Raw genomic sequence first — 20,390 nt, forward strand, 5'->3', positions numbered from 1 at the left:
TTGGCAGACAATATTTCTACAAGAGTATTTGTATGTTCTATAAGAATTCCCAGGCATATAGTAGAGCTGACAAGGGACAAGGTTGTAGTCACTTCTTAGCCACAGCCAGCTACACAGAGGGAGCAAGTAGTTGGACCTGTGGGCTTAGGACCATAGTCACAGGGGACATCAAGCTCAATTGGCATAACATACTACACAAAAACATTTTCCCACATTCTACTTTGGTGAGTAGCTACTGGGATCTTAAAAGCCTACAAGTGGCCATCTAGAAGCAATGATGGGTCTCTCCTCTTCCAGAGCAAAGAAGAATGAAGAAAACCAAAGACACATGGAAACACTTAGTCCAAGCGACTGGTACATCATGCGATCTTCAGCCTATACTACTATGAGAGCAGCAGAACTAGATGGTGCCCAAGACCACAGTCAACCACTCAGAGGGGGATCTGTATAGGAGATCCTGGATAGAGTGGGAGAAAAGTGTTGAACAAAACTCAAAATCATTAAAAAATAGAGGGAAGGGCAGATTTGCTGGTCTTGTAGAGCCTGATGGAACCACTGAGACTGTGGCCCCTAGCTGCTTTTCAGGTCTGGAATTGAATCTACTCTTGTGGCTTCCCGCCAAACAAAAGACAGGCATATGAGCTGAACATTTACAATAGGCAGATACACTCCTTGGAGAGATCAATCATGGGAGAATAGAAGGGCTGTGTATGCACAGGAAGACAGCTCAGAGGACAGGAGTGCATGGTAGGAAAGGACACAGGGAAGAGGTAACTATAGGGACGAAGGGAAAGGAACTGTTGCATTGTGGGAAATTGCAGTCAATGTCATGAGACAAAGTGTATGTGAGCTTCTGTATGGAAAGTGAATTTGCTCTGTAAACTTTCACCAAAATCACAATAATTTTTTTTTTTTTCTAAAGAAGATGGCCAACGTAGGAAACAAAAGACTTGAGTCCCCTTATCACCTATTCTAGTAACAGCTAAATAATTTTAAGAAAGTCCTTTCTCTCCTCTGAACTCCAATTTCTTCATCCATAGTCCTTGTGATTAGCTGCTGTGAAGTCAGCCTCTGACCCCATGCACTACAGAAAGAAACGCTGCCAGTCCTGCACCATCCCTGTGATCAGTGGTGGATTAGACAGACTGTTGTGATCCATAAGACTTTCTTTGGCTGATTTTTGGAAGTAGATCACCAGGCCTTTCATCTTAGTCCATCTAAGTCTAGAATGTCTGCTGAAATCTGTTCCACAGAATACTAGTAAAATCAAACTCACTGCCATTGAGTCCATTCCAACTCATAGCAACCCCCATTGGGTTTCTGGAGCTGTAAATATTTACAGAAGTAGACTGCTTCATCTTCCTTCCATGGAGCAATTGGTGGGTTGGAACCGCTGACCTTCTGGTTAGCGGCCAAGTGCCTTATCCAGTATGCCACCAGAGCTCTTTGTTCAACAGAATGTTGTTGTTGTTGTAATATGCCGTCGAGTTGATTTCGACTCATAGCGACCCCTCCTTGGGTTTCCGAGGCAGTATCACTACGGAAGTAGATTGTCCCATCTTCCTTCCAAGGAGTGGCTAGTGGGTTTGAACCGCCAGCCTTCTGGTTAGCAGTCAAGTGCCTTAGGCACTATGCCACCAGAACTGCAGAACAGCGACATGCAAACCTACCCTGACAGACAAGTAGTGTCTGTGCATGTGGCGCATTGGCCAGGAGTTAAACCTGAGTCTTCTGCATGGAAGGCGAGAATTCTGCCACCGAACTAACCTGTAAAATAGGTATGCTAAAATCTGCCGTGACTTACAGGCTTGTTATGTGGATCAAAGGAAATCACGGATGGAAATTACTTTCAGAGCTTAAAGTGCTGTGTTATGTTGTTGGCTAGCATTGGGGATAGAGATGGTAGCAGGGAACTAACTACAAAATATCTGTTGAACTGAATGTCTAAAACAGGCTAAAATTCCTTGTTATAGAGTCATAGTCAAGCAATCATGGATTTGGAGAGCAGAAAGAGCCCTTAGAAATAATTTTCCAGTGAAAATGCAGAGGTCTGGAAATGTTAAATTAATCAACTTGTGTTCCACAAAAATGGCATATCAGCCCTCTTCTTTTTAGGCCTGGGGTTCTTTTCTAACTGAATTAGTGTGTTATGCAAGAAGACCTCTTTGAAGGTCACTGATTTGGTGATGAACATGACAGACTCCAAACAGAGAGTTAAAGGTTGAAGTTGCTGTTAAGAGGAGTGTTAGACTACTGTTTCATCTGGAACAGAATATGGAATAAGGAAGACCCAAGAAGAGTTGATCCTTTTGAATTGTGGTATTGGCAAAGAAGACTGATGATACCAAGGGGTGCCAGAAGAATGAACAAATCTGTGCTAGAAGAAGTGCAGCCAGAATGCTCCTTAGAAGCGAGAGTGACCAGATTTCTTCTCACCTACTTTGGTCATGTTGTCAGAAGGGAACAGTCCCTGGAGAAGGGTATCATGCTTGGTAAAGTAGAGGGAAATTAAAAGGGAAAGACTTAACAAGATGGATTGACACAGCAGCTACAATGATGGGCTCAAGCATAGCAAGGATTGTGAGGATGGCATAAGATCGTGCAGTGTTTCATTCTGTTGTACTCAGGGTCACTTTGAGTGGAAGCCAACTCCACGGCACCTAACAACAATAACAACAATGGCAGCCACCACTACCAGTTGTTGTCAAGTCAACTTTGACTCCTGGTGACCTGATGTGTTTCAGAATAGAATTGTGCTCCATAGCGTTTTCAATGGCTGATTTTCTGGATCTGTATCACCTGGCTTTTCTTCTGAGGTACCTCTGAGTGGACTGGGAACTCCAACCTTTCAATTAACAGCTGAGCATGTTAACTGTTTGCACCACTCAGGGACTCCAATTCTAATGCCAAAGGGGAAAATAATTAAACTGACTTATTTTTTTCTCTTACATATGGTTGTTATAGGAGCTTTCTTATAATGATGTCCTAATGCAGTGATTCTTCAATCAGAGTTATAATAGGGACAGGGCAGTGTCAGAATACAAGTAACTTTTGTCAACTTAAGTGTCAGCTTCCCATTTCTCACCCCCCCCCCTGTGTTTCCTGTGGCCTTAATCCCTTAATGAGAGATTTTATTAGTGGGCTTGTACTTCTCATGTAAATGTGTGAGCAGACCACTGTACTTGTCTTTCTGTAACAGTGCTGCTGCTGCATTGTTCCTTGTTCACACTGAAATAGTAATAGGATCAAAGCCTGGCCTTCAAACATTGGTTTCTTAGCATTAAAACCAACCAAAACCCAAAACAAACTCACCACCATTGAGTCGACTCCAACTCATAGCAGTCCTCATTGGGTTTCCAAGTCTGTAACTCTTTAAGGAAGCAGGCTGTCTCATCTATCTTCTGTGGAGTGGCTGGAGGATTCAAACCACTGTCCTTTTGGTTAGCAAAGTGCTTTAAACCACTACCCCACCAGAATTCCTTTAGCATTAACACCAGAGTCTTTGAAATCAGATTAATAATAATATCTGTGATACATAAGTTTTGATTGTGTGATAGGTGTGATATTGAATGCTTTACATGTGTAATAGCATTTAATCTTCAGTAGCTTTCTGAGGCAGGAAGTTTTGTTATTATTATTATTGCCACTTTATAGATGAGGAAAGTAAAATTGCGAGATCAGCTTTGCCCATGTCACTCAGCTTGGATTCAAATTTAGGTCTGACGCTAACTAACATTCCTGTCCTTTCCAAACCTACCAGCCACATCAGATGGGCAAATCATTTAACTTCCCTTACTCTCACATTCTTCAACTATAAAACTCTTATCATGCGAATAGCTCTTCTGCCCATTGTCACAGAATTTGGAAGGTTAAAATACACAGAAACATTTTCAAACTCTAAAGTGCAATATAAATTTGTTTACTGTTGTTATTATCAATATTGTTTATAAAGTACTGTATAATGTGTTTGCTTGTTTTTATTAATGTTGCTTATTTGTGTTACAATAATTATTATTCTACTTAACATGGAGGATTTTTCTTAAAATGACTGAAACCATCAGCAGTTTCTTTGGTTTTCTACTGTTGAAGACTGCAATATTCAATGGTTCCCCCTGAGTTGGAGATATCTATTATGTCAGAAATCTCATAAGTGTTCAGATCTGATTTATTTTCTAGGGATATTTTAACTTTATTTTCTAGGGCCAGGGAAGACAATCTGTTGTGGTAAGTGGATGGATAAAGGCTTGATTTTTTTTTTTTTTTTAATCTGCTCACTAAACCTTGTGTTAAGTACAACTGACACAGCATTAACACTTAAGATGCCAGCATGAAGCTGGTGTGGTCCTGCGAAGTGTCTGATTTCAAGTAATTACCTGGGATCAATGATCAGCCAACGGTCACAGTCATCGGGGCAGCTCAGACTTATCAGTTGCACCCTGGGACTCTACTGTGTTCCGGGGCTTGCCATCATATATAACCACTTCTCAGTTTTATGGCGGTGCCTCTGGTGCAGTGTCATCATATCTTTCCCCTCCACTTGTGCTGCATTGCAGGCGTTGCTTGAGTCCATGGTTGATGCTGCTGAGAATCTTTGTCCAAATGTGATGAAAAAAGCCCACATTCGACAAGATCTGATTCGTGCCAGCACTGAAAAGATTTCCATTCCACGTACCTTTGTTAAAAATGTCCTGTTGGAGCAGTCTGGGATTGATATCCTTAACAAAATTAGGTAGGTTTATCATGTTAATAAGCCTAGCATCTGCAGTTGCTGTGAATGCAGTTGAGGCTGCTGTGGAGAGTGGTGGTGTTGGCTTTGTCCATATATAGTAGCACTATCAGAAGCCCTCCTGGGCATATATAATGTGGGTAGGCATCTCTAATAGGCATAAACAGTATATAAATATAGCTGTGCATATGAACAAATGTTTTATACATTTCCAAAATAAGATGACCATGTATGTTTTTGTTTACGAGCTCTCTTTAAGGGTTTTATTTTTAAGAGGGGGATTCATGTTTGTAATCCCTGTTTTTTGCTTCTGAAGTTTATCTTCTGCCTTTGAAAATCATTAACCCGAGATTGGTTTGCTTTCTGCCACCATCCTAGTCTGAGCAGATGCACAGCCTATAAATAGGAGAAGAGGCCCAGTCTGACCTTAGCATATTTCCCTTCTGCATTATTTCAGTGGGTCTGTGATACTGTGTATGTGCTAATGGTGTCTTTGTAGTATTTACAGAGATTTATGCTTGAAAAAAGTTTGAAAAACATGCCAAGAAATAAATATTTAGGAGCTGTGACCACCAACTAACTTTGCTAAATTTTTCAGAGAGACTCTAGGGTGGTCGCCCTCATTGCATTATAGCTCAGCTAATTAATTCTGAATCGTGTTTCTAAGTTGGGGAATCACATGACTAAAAGTGAAATTGGCAACATGTTAAATTTCCCATTTTAACTATTTCTAAATCTTGTTAAGAGTATCTAGATGTAGCAAAAATACTAGCTCCTGTCTACAGTTTTGGGGATGGGGATGGTGTAACATATATTTATGAGACCAAATAATAGTCCACAAGGAAAATGAGAGTCAAAAACAAAATAAGCCAAACATTAGGTCATGAATATTTGAATATTGAATGCTGACTATGTCAAAGCTAGATTATAGAACTTTGAGAATTTAGGAATTCTACAGTAACCAGACAGTCTAACCGGACAGTCTCAGGTCTAAGGTGCAACCATCACCTTTTTATAAAAACTTCTTGAACCTGCTCAGCTGAGTTCAAGGCAGTTGGAAGTCCTTGAGAAATAATAAAAGACTTTCAGATGGTTTGTAGGAGCCCCATATATTAGTGATTTTATGAACTCTTGCCCTTACTATCTGTGCTTATGTTTCTGTAATCTGTAGGTTCAGAGTTTTGAAGCCTCTGAAATATTAAAGAGAAATATTAGGTATTTGCCACTATTCTTTCATAATGATGGATTGATCCACCGATAGATCATACTTATTAGAGTACCAAATTCTGATGCCTTATTAGAGTACCAAATTCTGTCAAATATGATCACTTCCTTTGAAAGTGAGTGAATTTCGAAAGTTGAATAACAGCATAACAATGCACACCACCAAATCAGTCATATAATGTCCAGCAACTCCTTTCTTGGCTTTTTATAATGCAGTACGTTGAGTACTGATAGAATGAAAATATTTCCCCCCACATGTGTATATACACGTTTCTATGTGTAGATAGATGGACATGTAGATTCAGTTGACCTGTTCCCTCTAAAGATTTTGCTAAGTGGAAACTCAATCAGTCAGGAGGTCTAGCATCCAACAGCAAAATGACTGAATAATCCTGAGTCATCCATATATAACTACATTTTCAATAAAGAGTCTCTCTTTTTTGGTGTTATTTTCTCAAATAAATAAACCACCCCTTACTGCCTTTAAAGAGAGAGAGAAACAAACTACTGACTCCATGCATTTTATGAGGAAGTAAAATTCCCAAAAATATCTAAAAAGTATCAGAGGAGGACTTACTAAAATAAGTTTTGCAGACCCCTGGCAAAAACCCCTGGCAAAAATGCAGACCCCTGGAGGGTTGGGGTAGGACCCAGCAGTCTGTATTTTTAATAAGACCCTGGGTAAATCTTATCAGTAGACTCCTCTGGGGAGTAATAAAGTATTAGGGAAATCAAATAGCTAGCAAAACCTTGTTTCAGGGGCAGGAATTAAAGAAACAGTCCCTTTGCTTTTACCTTTAGCCTAGGAAAATTTTCACTGTAAGCATCAAAGAGTTAAGTTAGCCTTTCCATTCTTCCCCCTCACTATCAGAAGCCCTCCTGGGCAGAGAAATCTCAATGCAAATTATTGCCTTGAGGTTAGAAAAGTTTTTCCCTGTTACACAATTATGCTTTCAACTTTAGCTTTAGGATTGAATCATTTTATTTTGATAACTCCTTTCCCTGGTCTGAAAACTTGAAAATGGTTAACTTCAAAAGCAGGCTGGCCTTATGGAACCCTGTTGGACTATGCATAGGTAACTCCTTAGTTAAATGGATAGGGCTATTCGGATTGAAAACACACATGGAAGTTGAATTGTTGGGAACGCAAATGTCTAAAATTCCAACTAAAATACCAGCCATCTGACAGACACCGTAGTGGCTGAGTGTGTTTATTAATAAAATTGATAAGCTACTCTCTGGTGACTGGACAGCTTTTGAGCTCAGTCAGGCCAGAGGCACCCAAACTAAAAATGTGAGCAACTTCTGTTCATTAAAAGCAATAGTACAACTACTCAAAAGAAGGATGGTAGCTCATGGCAGAAGCATTGATTCCAATGGTACCATTTGATTGGTGAAAAAATTAAAAAAAAAAGGGGGGGGGATGCAGGGTGTATATTAGAGTAATAGCCATGGCTTAACAAACAGACTAGACTTGCTTAATTTACTCCAGCCCAGGTTTGTTTTCATTTATATCAATGGATGAATTGTTCCTTGCCACATGGTACATACGGTTCCCATTAAGCTTCTCTTTTTCCAGATGTTTTTCATTTCTACCACTGAATCTTGAGTTTTGAAATTTGCAGAGGCAGGTTGAAATGAGTAAAGAATGTCTATTACCTGCATGTTTATAGCAGTGTTTTAAGGCTTTTTTTTTTTTTGGAACTCTTTAAACCCTGTTCACACATTCTTGTATTCCATTTTCAAAGACAAAAATGCAATCCCAGTTGACCTTATCAACATAGCATCAAGGGCAGGTGATTAGTTTTCCCTTGCACAAATTAAAATGTTACTCTGTTCTTTTGCTTTTCACCTAGTGAGGTGAAGTTAACAGTGGCCTCCTTCCTGTCTGACCGGATTGTGGATGAAATCTTGGATGCACTCTCCCATTGCCATCATAAACTGGTGAGTTTTTAAAGACTTTGACCAAGCACTCTTCTTTCTCTTCTGCTTGGATACAGGTCAGGTTCCAGCATGGGGCTGTAACTTCTTTTCTCCATTTGTCTCCTAGTTTTTCTCCTCTCTTCTAGCATACTGCAAACCATTCTAGAGTATGTTAGAGTTGCTCCAGAGGGAAGCAGGAAAGATGGTATCCAGAAACCGTGTTCATTTATAATGCAGGTTTAAAAAAAAAGGAAGGAGCTGATGATATTGAAGCTGAAGTCGAAAATGAACATTTTTAGATTCTTTATCTGTGCTCTTTGTTGGTTGCTCCCTAACGTTATTATTTGAGAATGGGCTAATTTTGAAAACATGGGGCAAGAAAGAAACATTAGGAGTCCTAAGAAAGTTCAAGAATACAGTAGACACATTCTGGTGATTGAAAGCAGCCAATGGCCTAACAGGCTTCGGGGGATATAACCAAACTCAAAATTAATTTTCTTCATCTAGAGATTGGTTCTACAATAAGGTCAGGGACTTTTAGTATCAGTGCATATGAAAATATATCAGAAACTTCATGTTTCTCAAACTTCAGGAAGTCCTCTGAGGCACAGATAAGGATTTTATAACTGGTTGTTTCTTGTGTCTCAAAAGGATTGGCAAAACGATGCAGTTGTAATTTCCAAAGCAAGTTATGGGAGTGTTTTCTCTAGAGAAAGAATTACAGATTAACTGTGTAGTCTAGGGTACCCAGTTTTATATCATTGAATTGTTGGTGACACTGGAAAACAAAACAAAAACCTAGTTGCCAATTGAATTGATTCTGACTCATGGTGACCCCATGTGTACACAGTAGAACTGTATTACATTGGATTTTCAGGGTTGTGACCTTTTGAAAGCAGTTGACCAGAAGTTTTTTCAGAGCCTCTAGGTGGGTTGGAACCACCAACCTTTTGATTAGTGGTTGAACACTGAAACATTTGCACTACCCAGGGACTTGGATGACACTAGAAAATACTAAAATGAGAGGAATAGTAATATCTTTTTCTACATAAGACAAACAAAATGAGTATAGTTAGTACCTGACTTATGATGGAGTTATAATCCGGTGACTCTGTCATAAATTGGCTCTGATATAAATCAAATACATCTTTCTTCTGTTTGTTTTAATTTTTATTATTATTGCCTTTTATTATCAGTATCTTTATAAATCCCGTCTTTGAACAATTGCAAGTGAACATCTGAGAATTACAACAGCAGCAAATTGCTCACTGCAACATTATATCATAACTCAAATATATCCTAAGTAAATCAGGAACCATTTGTATTCTAAAATATTTATTGGAGAAAATGTCTAAGACTATCATGTAGAATCTAAAAAGAGAAGCTAGTCAGCTTTAGCAGGGCTACTCAAGTGTCACTATGATCTGCAGGAGCCCTACCAACAGATGATTACCATTGTTGTTGTTGTTATTTACCCTTGAGTCGGACCCGACAGATAGCAACCCCTCCTTGGGTTTCCAAGGCAGCATCACTACGGAAGTAGATTGCCCAACCTTCCTTCCGAGGAGAGGCTGGTGGGTTTGAACTGCCAGCCTTCTGGTTAGCAGACAAGTGCTTTAGGCACTACGCTACCAGAGCTCCTTATGATTACCATGGAAGGTAAATTCAGAAACTGAAAAAGCATGGAGAAACTTTTAGAGCAGTCTGGCATGGCCACAATATCCAAACACATGTTTTGCTTTTTTTTTTTTTTTTCCATTTTTGTTGTATATTACCAATATATTGGTTTGTGACAAATCAGAAATATAAAATACTGGTTTATCACCACAGAGTTTGGTAAACAATAGTGTCTAACTTCTGGTACACTGAAGAGTCATATCATTTTTCAAACTGGTCACCATCCAGTCAAATCCACATCATGGTGACCAATTTTGTCAGAGTAAAACTGTGCTCCATGAGGTTTTCAATGACTGATTATTTGGAAGTAGATCACCGTGGTTAAGTTTGTGTGTCAACTTGGCTGGGCCTGGTTGAGTGGTTGAACAGCTGGAGATAGTATTCCCCATGATGAGACTGGTAATCAACTCCATGGTGGAATCTATTGCAAGCAGCTGAGTAGCTGTCTTAGGGAGATGCTCTGCTTCCTGCATACAAGGAGAAGCCTTGGGAAACTGTCTCTAACTTATGGCACTCTTGGACCCTGCATGTGGCTGTGTCATTTTTTAGCAGCCTGCCATGCTCTGCTGGCCTTGAGATTTTCAATGGACTTGAATTAATGGCCTGCCATGTGCTTTGGTAACATCGGGACTGTGCCTTTTTACTTGTCAACCTTGGGCTTGTCAGTCTCAGCAGCCAGCAACTATCTGAGAGAAGAAAAGCCTCTAGCTCCAGTGGGCCAGGAGCAGGAGGCAGAGCTGAAGCTGCAGGTCGAGGAGCTTTCACATGGCCCCTAGAGCCTGGCACTTTAAACTCGGACTTCTAGCCTCCTGAACTGTAACAGAATAAACTCATATTTGTTAAGGCCATCCCAGTGGTGGTATATTTCTGTCAGAATGGCACTAGGAAACCAGAACAATCACCATGCCTTTCTTCCGAGGAACCTCTAGGTAGACACGAACTGACAACCTTTCAATTAGCAGCCAAGCTGCTTGTACCACCAAAGAGAATTCACATCATTGTTTAGAGCTCCCAATTGGTATTTTTGTTTTTAAAATAAGCACAAATAAAATCAATAAGTTATCATGTTTAGAAATAATTTATTGACAACCCACAGCTCCAGGGACTACCTCAAAATATTTATTTAATAATGCAGTACTGGATATTGTTTCAACATGACTGTAAACATGAAAACTACCCTGAAAGGTTGAATTTTTCACTTTTCCTATGTGTCTTTCTTTGAAGATGTTAGATAACTATCAGAAAATACTGGCATTTTCTTTTTTATTATTAAAAAAGGGAATTGTATGAATGCACTTTGAGCTGTATTTTAATATTAATACTTCTTATTTAGATTGTGAAAATACAGTTTAACTGCTATATGAAAGAAACAATATCTTCAAGATGAAATTCTCTTTTCAATGACATTTTGATAACTTTAATGTTTTATCCATCTTAGTTTTAGAAGTGTTCCAAAGGTTGCATGGAGTTGTCAACTGGTTCTCATCATTTCAAAAGAATTAAATCAAAGTTCCTGGTGACAGATCAGCTCAACACAAGAGCTTATTAATTTCAGCTTCAATTCTTCTGCCTCCTACCATTTAAAAGTTGTATATTTAGTAGGTTTACCTGAAATATAACACTGAAAATCAGTGAATCATATCAAACATGGTATTCATTACATGAAAGCAGCAATAAATAATTAAATAATAAATAAAATAATTTTGTTAGCAATTCTCCAGCCCTTTAGAAATGATTAAAGTTAGAATCATTTTATTTCCCCTATTAGGTATGTTTAAGCACTAGATACAGAAAGAAATGTCTTCAGAAGAAATACCACACAAAATCAATAAAAAAAGAATATTTATTTTCTTGTAGACTAAGTCGTTTCCTCACTTACTAAGTTTGTAATTTCTTGTAAAATCTGTGTCCTCCGAAGAGAGAAAATAAAAGGGGTAAATGTTACTCTAGTGTGAATGTGTTAAGAATTACTATTAACCTCTTGCTGACAGAGACCTCCACTGCGCCATCTTGTGGAAGATATTTTCAGGACTTGCGCTAACCAGCTCTTCCCTTGCCTCTGTTCTTTAATTTTTCTTCGTCGTGACTTGGATGCCTAGGCTGACCATTTCAACAGACGTGGCAAGACCCTTCCTCAGCAAGAGTCCTTAGAGATTGAGTGGGCCGAGGAGAAGCCAGTTAAACGCTCCATCATCACAGTGGAAGAGCTAACAGAGATAGAGCGTTTGGAAGACCTGGATACATGTATGGTAAGACACATCCTCTATTAGCACCCGTTATCCCATTCATATGACTCTGCTAGTGTTTTAATAGCTCTCCTTCACAAGCCACACCAAACAAAACCTTCCTCCAGAGACAATTCTTTCAGAAACATGCTGTCCTACAGAGGCTGCTAATAAAGCTTAACAGCCTCACACTTGCACAGGCCCTTTCTGAGGCCCTATTCCTCACTTCTTATTTCTCATTTTGTCTTCCTTTTCTTAAATAGTCCTCTCTGCAAAAAAGAAAGAAATAGAAATGGAAAGGAAAGAAACATTTCAGTTAATACAAAGCCTGGATCTACCCTTATAGCCCTGGTGGAAAAATTCCTAAATTTATTAGAAGAAATAGGTTATCTATCTTTTCAAAGTTACCTGTGACAGGAAAATATCTTTAAACAAAATGTTAACTGAAGAACTCTTTTCAAGATGACATGTCTTCTTTGGTCCAATCATTTTCCTTTTGCCCTTGCTTCCTATTCATGCTTTATACAATTTTTTGGCCATACCCTTAAATTTGGATTTCCTGTGTATTTCTGATTCTGTTTCATTCAGTTGACTTGATGTGATTTCAAAGATGAAGTAAACATTATAGTGTTTACCTAACAGTAGGCTTTGATTCCTTTCCCATTTTCTAAATTATAAATGGGGCATCCATCTAGCCATGTCATTAAAGTGTTCAGGTTGTTGATCCCGCCCCCCCAGGACAGTTTTACTTCAGTTCTTATTTCATTATTTAAAAAATTATTATTACAGTTCCTTCTCACTTTATTGTTATAAACAGTTGTACATGGCTCTTCCATACTCTGTACTCAACATGTTTTTGTTTTACTAAGACACTCGTTTATCAACTTCCGTAGAGATACTGCTTCGGAAACCCAAGGACGGGTCGCTATGAGTCGAAACCAACTCGACAGCAGTGAGTTTGGTTTGGTTTTGGTTTATCATCCCAGAGGATGGTAGTAAAACTAAATTTGGAGTACTTGACCAAAGGTTTCTACATCAGCTTCTGATTTTAGTAACTTTTAGATGTAGCCACTATTGAATGGCACTTGTTTTTAACTATCAAAAGGAAGAGCAACATATGCGATGTGGCTGAGATTATTTTCTAGTCTGAAAGAGAATGTGATTTTTTTGGGTAATTTCCTTACTTGTAAACCATTGTTATCATTTTTTAAATCTGTGAATAAAATAATAGAGTGCTCACCAGATACAGCCCTGTCATACACAAAGGGAGTAGTGAACAAGACCTAGATAGAGTCCTGGATTTCAAGTATCATTCTAATATAATTAGATAAAGATGACAAATAATTTTCTATATAAATCTATAAATATATTTGGTCAGTATACTGAAATTGAGTTTTTGAAAACTGTTTCTTGACCAGTATGGTATAGAATGTATGTTTAATAAGTATTTTGAATTTTGTTTATATTTTGAGGCAATAGAACTCTACACAGTGTTATCATTGAGTGATTGTTCCAGAAAAATCTTCGTCTAGGCCTAAAAGAATATAAGTAATAGGAAGTAGATTTGAATTAAAAAATGAAATTCACTCTACAGATCATGTTTCCTGTCATGTGTAAGTTGGAAAGGGGTGAGGAAACATGAGTTAGTGAAATGTTGGATTTATAGGTTATGTTTGGGTTAGGTTGGGTTTGGGATGAGGGGGAGTGTTGGCTATGAAAGACTGGCTTAACATTGATCTTAAATAAGTAGTTCTCTTTAAGTGAAGTGGGGTGAGTGTGAGGATGATTAATTATTTTTTTAAAAACACAGATGCATCAGAACTCAAGGTAGAGCCATGATGCAAATACACCCAGCACATAGTGGCTTTCATTTTGTAAAAACATTCTTGTTGCTATGATGCGTAAAGAGGTAGAAGTACATGTGGAAATTTCTGAACTGTATTCTAAGGACCACCCAAAGTAGGAAGGTGGTCTTATTCTGGTTCAGGAGGCCAAGGAGTCGAGCAGTTAGGGCCATTACTGGACGAGTACCTTTTGAATCACAGTGAGGAGCAGCACCTCAGGGGTTGAATGAGTGACAGAGAAACACAAAACAGAACTCACTATAAACAGACAAATACCTGACAGAATTTTTAAGTCATGAAAATAGCTTTCTGTTGTTCTAAAAAATGCTGCCATTAGTCATTATTCTAACTAGACTAATAATTTCTTAAGTAGTGAAAAACCAGAGTTAAGACTGTTTTTACTGTTAGGCTAACAAAAAAGAATATTTTTGTGTAAAAAGTTCAAGTCAGTGGATTTTGTGCTATAATGTTTTTCCTTATATTCTCAGCCTAACTGTTGGTTCTAAGGCACCCAAAGAGCACTGCAAAAAGGCCATGTGGGTGGCATACTCTTCTGACCTTAACTTCTCAAGAGGGAAACAGAATCACCGTTAGCAGCCCAAGGCTTATTCCTATGAGGCCATTCCTATGAGGCTACCACCCTCCAGCTTTTTTTTTTTTTTTTTTACCAATTGTGACACCAACTGTCCCTCCCACGGCACTGACTGTTTCTGTGCTGGGTTCAGTAATTCCTTGCAGTGGCCACACAGAGCTTATAGACAATACTCACAATGATGGGGTTTATTAGGGAACAGGTTACAGTTCAGATTTAGGAACACAATCAGGACAGCCTCCCCTTGGCCATGTTCAAAGGCACACTTCTCTTTGGCCCTTTGGGCTCTTGGCCTGGCCTCTGCCCTACTTGGGCAAGTGTTACAGAGCTCTAGGTGCACCCCACTCCACCAGTAAGGCTCTTGCCCAATAGCACTCAGCTCTCTCACTCCATGGGCTGGAAAGCCCACAGCTCTGTCTTGTGCTTATCTCTCTGCCAAGGAGGTCCAGTGCAGGGATCTCGGATCCCAGGACATGCCCCACTCCACCTCCCCACTCCACCTCTGGCTCTTCCCTTTTGATAGTAGTGAGATCTCTCTTTCTGCCTTTGGGAGGGCTCAGTTTAAACCTAGTGGAATGACAAAACTGGCCAATCTCCACATTAGCATTCCATATATCTTATTTAAGGAGCTCTGGTAGGGTAGTGCCTAGGGCACTTGACTGCTAACCAGAAGGCTGGCAGTTCAAACCTACCAGCCACCCCTCGGAAGGAAGGTTGGGCAATCTACTTCCATAGTGATACTGCCTCTGGGAAACCCAAGGAGGGGTCCTATGAGTCAGGTCTGACTCCAGGGCACATAACAACAACAACAACAACAACACCTTATTTACACCCTTATCCCACCACCATATAGGTGCCTTGTACCTTATTTACATTACTAAGAGGCTATCCAATCCCTTTGAATGGGCCACAAGCACCTTACATTTGCATAGTTCCACCCAGTATTCTGGTGGGCACCACAAAAACCTTGGCTAGAAGAGCCATACTAAGAAATTCACTGTACCACATGTACTCTTTACATAGTGGCAGCTATGTCAAGTGTGGGGATCCCTATCCTAAAGGAAATCAGTTCCCCAAGGTTACTGGATGTTGCAAACAGTTAAGCACTCAACTGCTACCTGAAAGGTTAGTGGTTCAAAGCCTCCCAGAGGTGCTTTGAAGGAAAGGCCTGGTGATCTGCTTCCAACAGGTCACAGCTTTGAAAACTCTGTGATCACAGTTCTACTCTGCACATGTAGGATCACAATGACTTGGAATAGACTAGGTGGCAGCTAAAACAACAGCAGCAATATCCTAAGCCAGTGGTCGAAACTCACTGCTAGCTTGGAAGGAGTAAAATTGAAGAGTGACCTTTTTAAATGACCAGTACTGCCACTTTCCATAATCAAAATAGCAAATTGTTATTGCTTCTCCCTGATACCTATTACAAAATGTTTCAAGTTGTGATCCTCACGTGGTGTCATTTTTTAAAAAATTTAAAATACATGTTTCAAAGGGGGAAACTTTTAATTTCTGATTGTTTTCTAAATGATGTTTTTGTTAGTTGCCCTTGTGTCCACACCAACTTACGGTGACCTGATGTGCAACAGAATAAAATATCTCCTGGTCCCGTACCTGTGCATATTCTTTGACAGCATTTATATCTCAAGTGATCTAGGAAATTAGGACACAAGATGAACTGTGAATGGAATAAATTATTAGAAGCAGAAGTGCATAAGCATGTGCATGCAGCCTTTTCCAGTATGGAATCATAAACTCCTAGCTGGTAGAGAAGTACCCTAGTGGTGCAGTGGTTAAGAGCTCAGCTACAAACCATAGGTTGGTAATGGTTCAAACTCACCAGCCACTCTGTAGGAGAAAGGTGTGGCAGTGTGCTTCTGTAAAGACTGCAGCCTAGAAAAATCTGTGGGGCATTCCTACTCTGTCCTGTAGTGTCGTGATGAGCCGGAATCAACTCAGCAGCAACTGGTTTGGGGAGGTAGAGATTGTGCTACACCCAGAGCTACAGCCCTGTTGAAAATGGTTGCTTTGGGAAATGCTGCAACCTTACAATTACCTACAATGTTCGTTTCTACTCCCAAAAAAGTAACCTCTGATATTTGCCTTGCCCACTGCCATTGAGTTGATTCTGACTCATAGTGACCCTCATTGGGTTTCCAAGATGGTAAATCTTAAGGATTGTTCCATCTTCCTTCTGTGAAGCAGCTGGTGGGTTTGAACCACTGGCCTTCTGGTTAGCAGTCAAATGCCTTAGGCACTGTGCTACCAGAGCTTCTTAGGCCAGTCCAAAGTAACTTTGATTCATCACCAACTTCTGTTCACAGATTCAAGATTGTTAACCAAAACCAAACCAAACCCACTGCCATCGAGTTGATTCCAACTCAGTGACCACCATTGGGTTTCCAGGTCTATAAGTCTTTACAGAAGTAGATTGCTTCATTTTCCTCCTGCAGAGCAGCTGGTGGGTTTGAACCACTGACCTTCTGGTTAGTAATCAAATGCCTTACCCACTATGCTACCAGAGCTCCTAATATTGTTAACAGATCCTGGCATTTTTTTGTTCTTCATGACATGTATCAAATCCATTGTTGAACAATTCTTTAACAAATTTAGCAGAGATTCTGGATATCTTTTTTTCTCCTGCTCTTACATTTCTAATCTTCATGTTGTCTTCCATGGTCCAAAAGTCAATTCAATTTCAGCACTTAAGTCTCTTTAAATAACCAATAGTTATAATCGTGCTAGAGATTGTAAATTAGAAGTAGAATTTTATAAAAATCAGATTTTAAGGATTACCTCCCTGACATGGAAACAATAATTCATATGATTGATTTCTTTTAAAGAAATTCCTCACTTAGTCAACAACTATTAAACTTAAGCTTTGACTAAGTGAAGGATGAAATAAGAATGATTGAATGATTTGATGCTGCTTGTTATCTGCAGGAGGGCTGACTGGGGGCCTCTAATCTCCCTTAATTTTATAACATTAAAAGAAAACACAAAACCTCTGTTTCCAGTCAAATAAATCTCTCCCTGTACAGCCCCTCTCCCCACAGTAGAAAGAAACTAACATCTAGTTTACCTGGTAGAAGATGGAAGGGCAGAGAACAAAAACAATTGGAATAACCTGTGGTGTTTTTTAACCTATATAAATTCTCATACCCCTGATATTTCTTTAACTCCGGGGTAGACAATCAAATGCTATAAAAAGTTGTTTTATTCAATTATTTAACAAAGCCTTATATCCAAAAACTGAAACTCACTGTTGTGGAGTCGATTAGACTCATAGCGACCCCTCCTTGGGTTTCCAAGGCAGTATTTCTATGCAAGTAGATTACCCAGCCGTCCTTCCGAGGAGTAGCTGGTGGGTTTGAACCACCAGCCTTCTGGTTAACAGTCAAATGCCTTAGGCACAGTACTCATGATGTATTTGGTACTATTCCAAGCTCTTCATGAATGTTAACCCATTTAATGTTCTTGAGAGTCTCTGAGTCAGGTCTTATTCATATCTTCTAGTCAGCAACTGAGGAAACAGGCACAGAAAAGTTAAGTAACTTGTCCAAGGTTACACAGCCAACAAATAGTAGTGTTCTGATGGCATAGCGCCTGAGGCATTTGAGTGCTAACCAGAAGGCTGGAGGTTCAAACCCACCAGCCACTCCTCAGAAGGAAGATTGGGCAATCTACTTCCATAGAGATACCACCTTGGAAACCCAAGGAGGGGTCACTATGATGCCGAGTCAATTCCTATTCATAGCGACCCTATAGGACAGAGAGAACTACCCCATAACATTTCCAAGGCTGTAGATCTTTATGGATGCAGACTGCCACATCTTTCTCCAATGGAGAGGGTGGTGGGTTCTAACCACCAACGTTTTAGTTAGTAGATGAGTGCCTTAACCACTGCATCACCAGTGCTCCCTATGAACTTAACTAACCAAACCAAACCAAACCCACTGCCTCTCAGTTGATTCCGACTCACAGCAACCCCCTTTGGGTTTCCAAGGCAGTAAATCTTTATGAAAGTAGATTGCCCAATCTTCCTTCCATGGAGCAGCTGGTGGATTTGAACCGCCAACCTTCTGGTTAGCATTCAGATGCCTTAGGCAGTGCACCACCAGTGCTCCTTATGAACTTAGCTGCTCTGCTATAATTAGTATATCAATTTTGTATAGAGCATATATTATAGGGTGTCTGTGGTGGCACAAGCCCTCAACTACTAGCTGAAAGTTGGTGGTGGAACACATGCTGAGGCTACTTGGAAGACAGGCCTGCCAATCTGTTTCCTGAAGGTCACAACCTTGAAAACCCTATGAAGCTCTTCTCCTCAGCACAGATGGGGTCGTCATGAGTCAGATTTGACTCAACAGCAACTCCCAACAACAATATACTGTAGTATGTATTTCTTCCAATCAGAATTGTGTTCAATTAGATTTAATTAGGCTGCTTTGTTTCAAATAAAATATATTTCCTAATCCCAGATTAAATTAATATGTGAAAGTTATACATGTTGGATAACCTTAAGATAGCGTATAGATTTAAAACATTATTGGCAACAACTGTCAAAAACTTCACATGCTCCATAGTTATCCAGTTGCTAGAGATGAATTTGCCCACTTTTGGTTCACCTGAAACATTCAGTGCCTCTCCATGTGTTCTTTTGTTGGTGACAGTGATAAATTAGCTTTCCCATCTACTTCTTATCGTTTCAACACATATGCTTTCTATGTTAAGCACAAATGTACATTTACTTAGAATCTTTATTGTCCATAGACCATCTGTTCTTTTTCTGTAATCAGGTGTAGGTAAATCAGTTTTCCCAAACGTATCTTTCCACTTTCATTTCTTATTGGCCATTGGGGTATTGAAGGATGTACCTCTCATACTATGATTAGTTATCTGTAAATTTTTAATTTGTCACTATATGTAGTTTACTACTTTTGAAAAACTGCAGAAGCATGCCAGGAGGGTGAAGAGAGAGTGTCTGCTCCTTAGCCATAACTAGCTCACTAATTTTATGAAACTTTTTCAATTATTTTAATGAGTATCATACCAGTTTTAAATCAAAAGATATTCATCCAGAGGAGCTTCATCTGCTTACTTATATTTCCTAGGAAAAGAATTTTTTAAGAGTTTTGAATTTAGTACAGAATACATCTTTGTGAATCCTGTCTCCAGGGATAAAATAACAATTATTTTGACTTAACTAATTCAACCTCAAATTTCATATATAATTTTTAAGCTTTTCAGTTCACATGAAAATTCAACAAAAACCCATTAGTCTTGGCCAAAGTAACATTAAAAAAAGAAAGAAAGAAAAGAAATGACCTCATTGTCAAGTAGCAACAGTTATTCATTGAACTGATCAATTAACAGTATTGCCAATTAGAGACTATTAAATCAATATCTCATTTAAAATTAGTTACACTAATATTAACTGTGTGCAGAGGGTTGTGCCAGACCTAATGGTGAGCTTCCTTTTATAATTTTATTTATTCTGTAATGTCTTTTTCTTATGGATATCACTTTGGAAAATGGAGATTTATCTGCTTAACCATAGAAAGCAACCTATGGAAACCTCTTAATTTCTAAATTCTAAATGTCAGGATGATAGTACAATCTCTGAGTCCAACTAAAATGGATGTTGTATGTTCCTCAAAGTTTCTAATAATTTTTGTGACAGTTCTTTGTGAAAATGTCAAAAACACACCCTACATTCTAGAGAATTCATTATCTCCTTGGGACTAACAATTTGCCTAATCTTTTAATTTTTAGCTGGCATGAATACCACATGCAGAGGTCCATAGTCCAAGGAGCTCCCTAGGACTCTGTCCCATATGTATCTTCTAAGAATAAAAGGAAGGCTAATGCAAAGTGTTGACCGTTCCTGTGAACTCCCCAATAGATAAATGAGACCCCATGGGAAATCCCTCAGATGACGTACCTCTTATAGTCATTTCTGCAAGGATAAGAATCATCTACCTTTTCCCTCCAAGTGGCAGAGCAGGCTTCACCTCCAAAGCTCCTATTATGTACCAAGCTCCCCTAGGAAGAGGATGAGGAGGAATTAATCCCATAATCACATGAATTGAAAAGGAATGGCGGGACATTCATCATCACAAAGGATGTTTCAAGATCTCTCCTGAAATACAATGCTGTCAGTGATAGGATAATATCCA

At 39.2% G+C, this 20,390-nt stretch overlaps 1 protein-coding gene across 1 annotated transcript in view; it reads left to right on the forward strand.

Annotated features, from left to right (window-relative positions):
- CARMIL1 (capping protein regulator and myosin 1 linker 1) overlaps positions 1-20,390 on the forward strand; it is a 295,366-nt gene that overhangs the window by 186,384 nt on the left and 88,592 nt on the right. The window contains exons 23-25 of the mRNA XM_042782185.1: positions 4,554-4,729; positions 7,807-7,894; positions 11,650-11,799. Coding sequence (XP_042638119.1) covers positions 4,554-4,729; positions 7,807-7,894; positions 11,650-11,799 — 414 coding nt within the window. The remainder of the gene's footprint in view (positions 1-4,553; positions 4,730-7,806; positions 7,895-11,649; positions 11,800-20,390) is intronic.

Source organism: Orycteropus afer, unplaced genomic scaffold (genome assembly GCF_000298275.1).
Source record: "Orycteropus afer afer isolate SDZICR_OR568_19922 unplaced genomic scaffold, OryAfe1.0 scaffold00255, whole genome shotgun sequence".
Lineage (NCBI taxonomy): Eukaryota > Metazoa > Chordata > Mammalia > Tubulidentata > Orycteropodidae > Orycteropus > Orycteropus afer.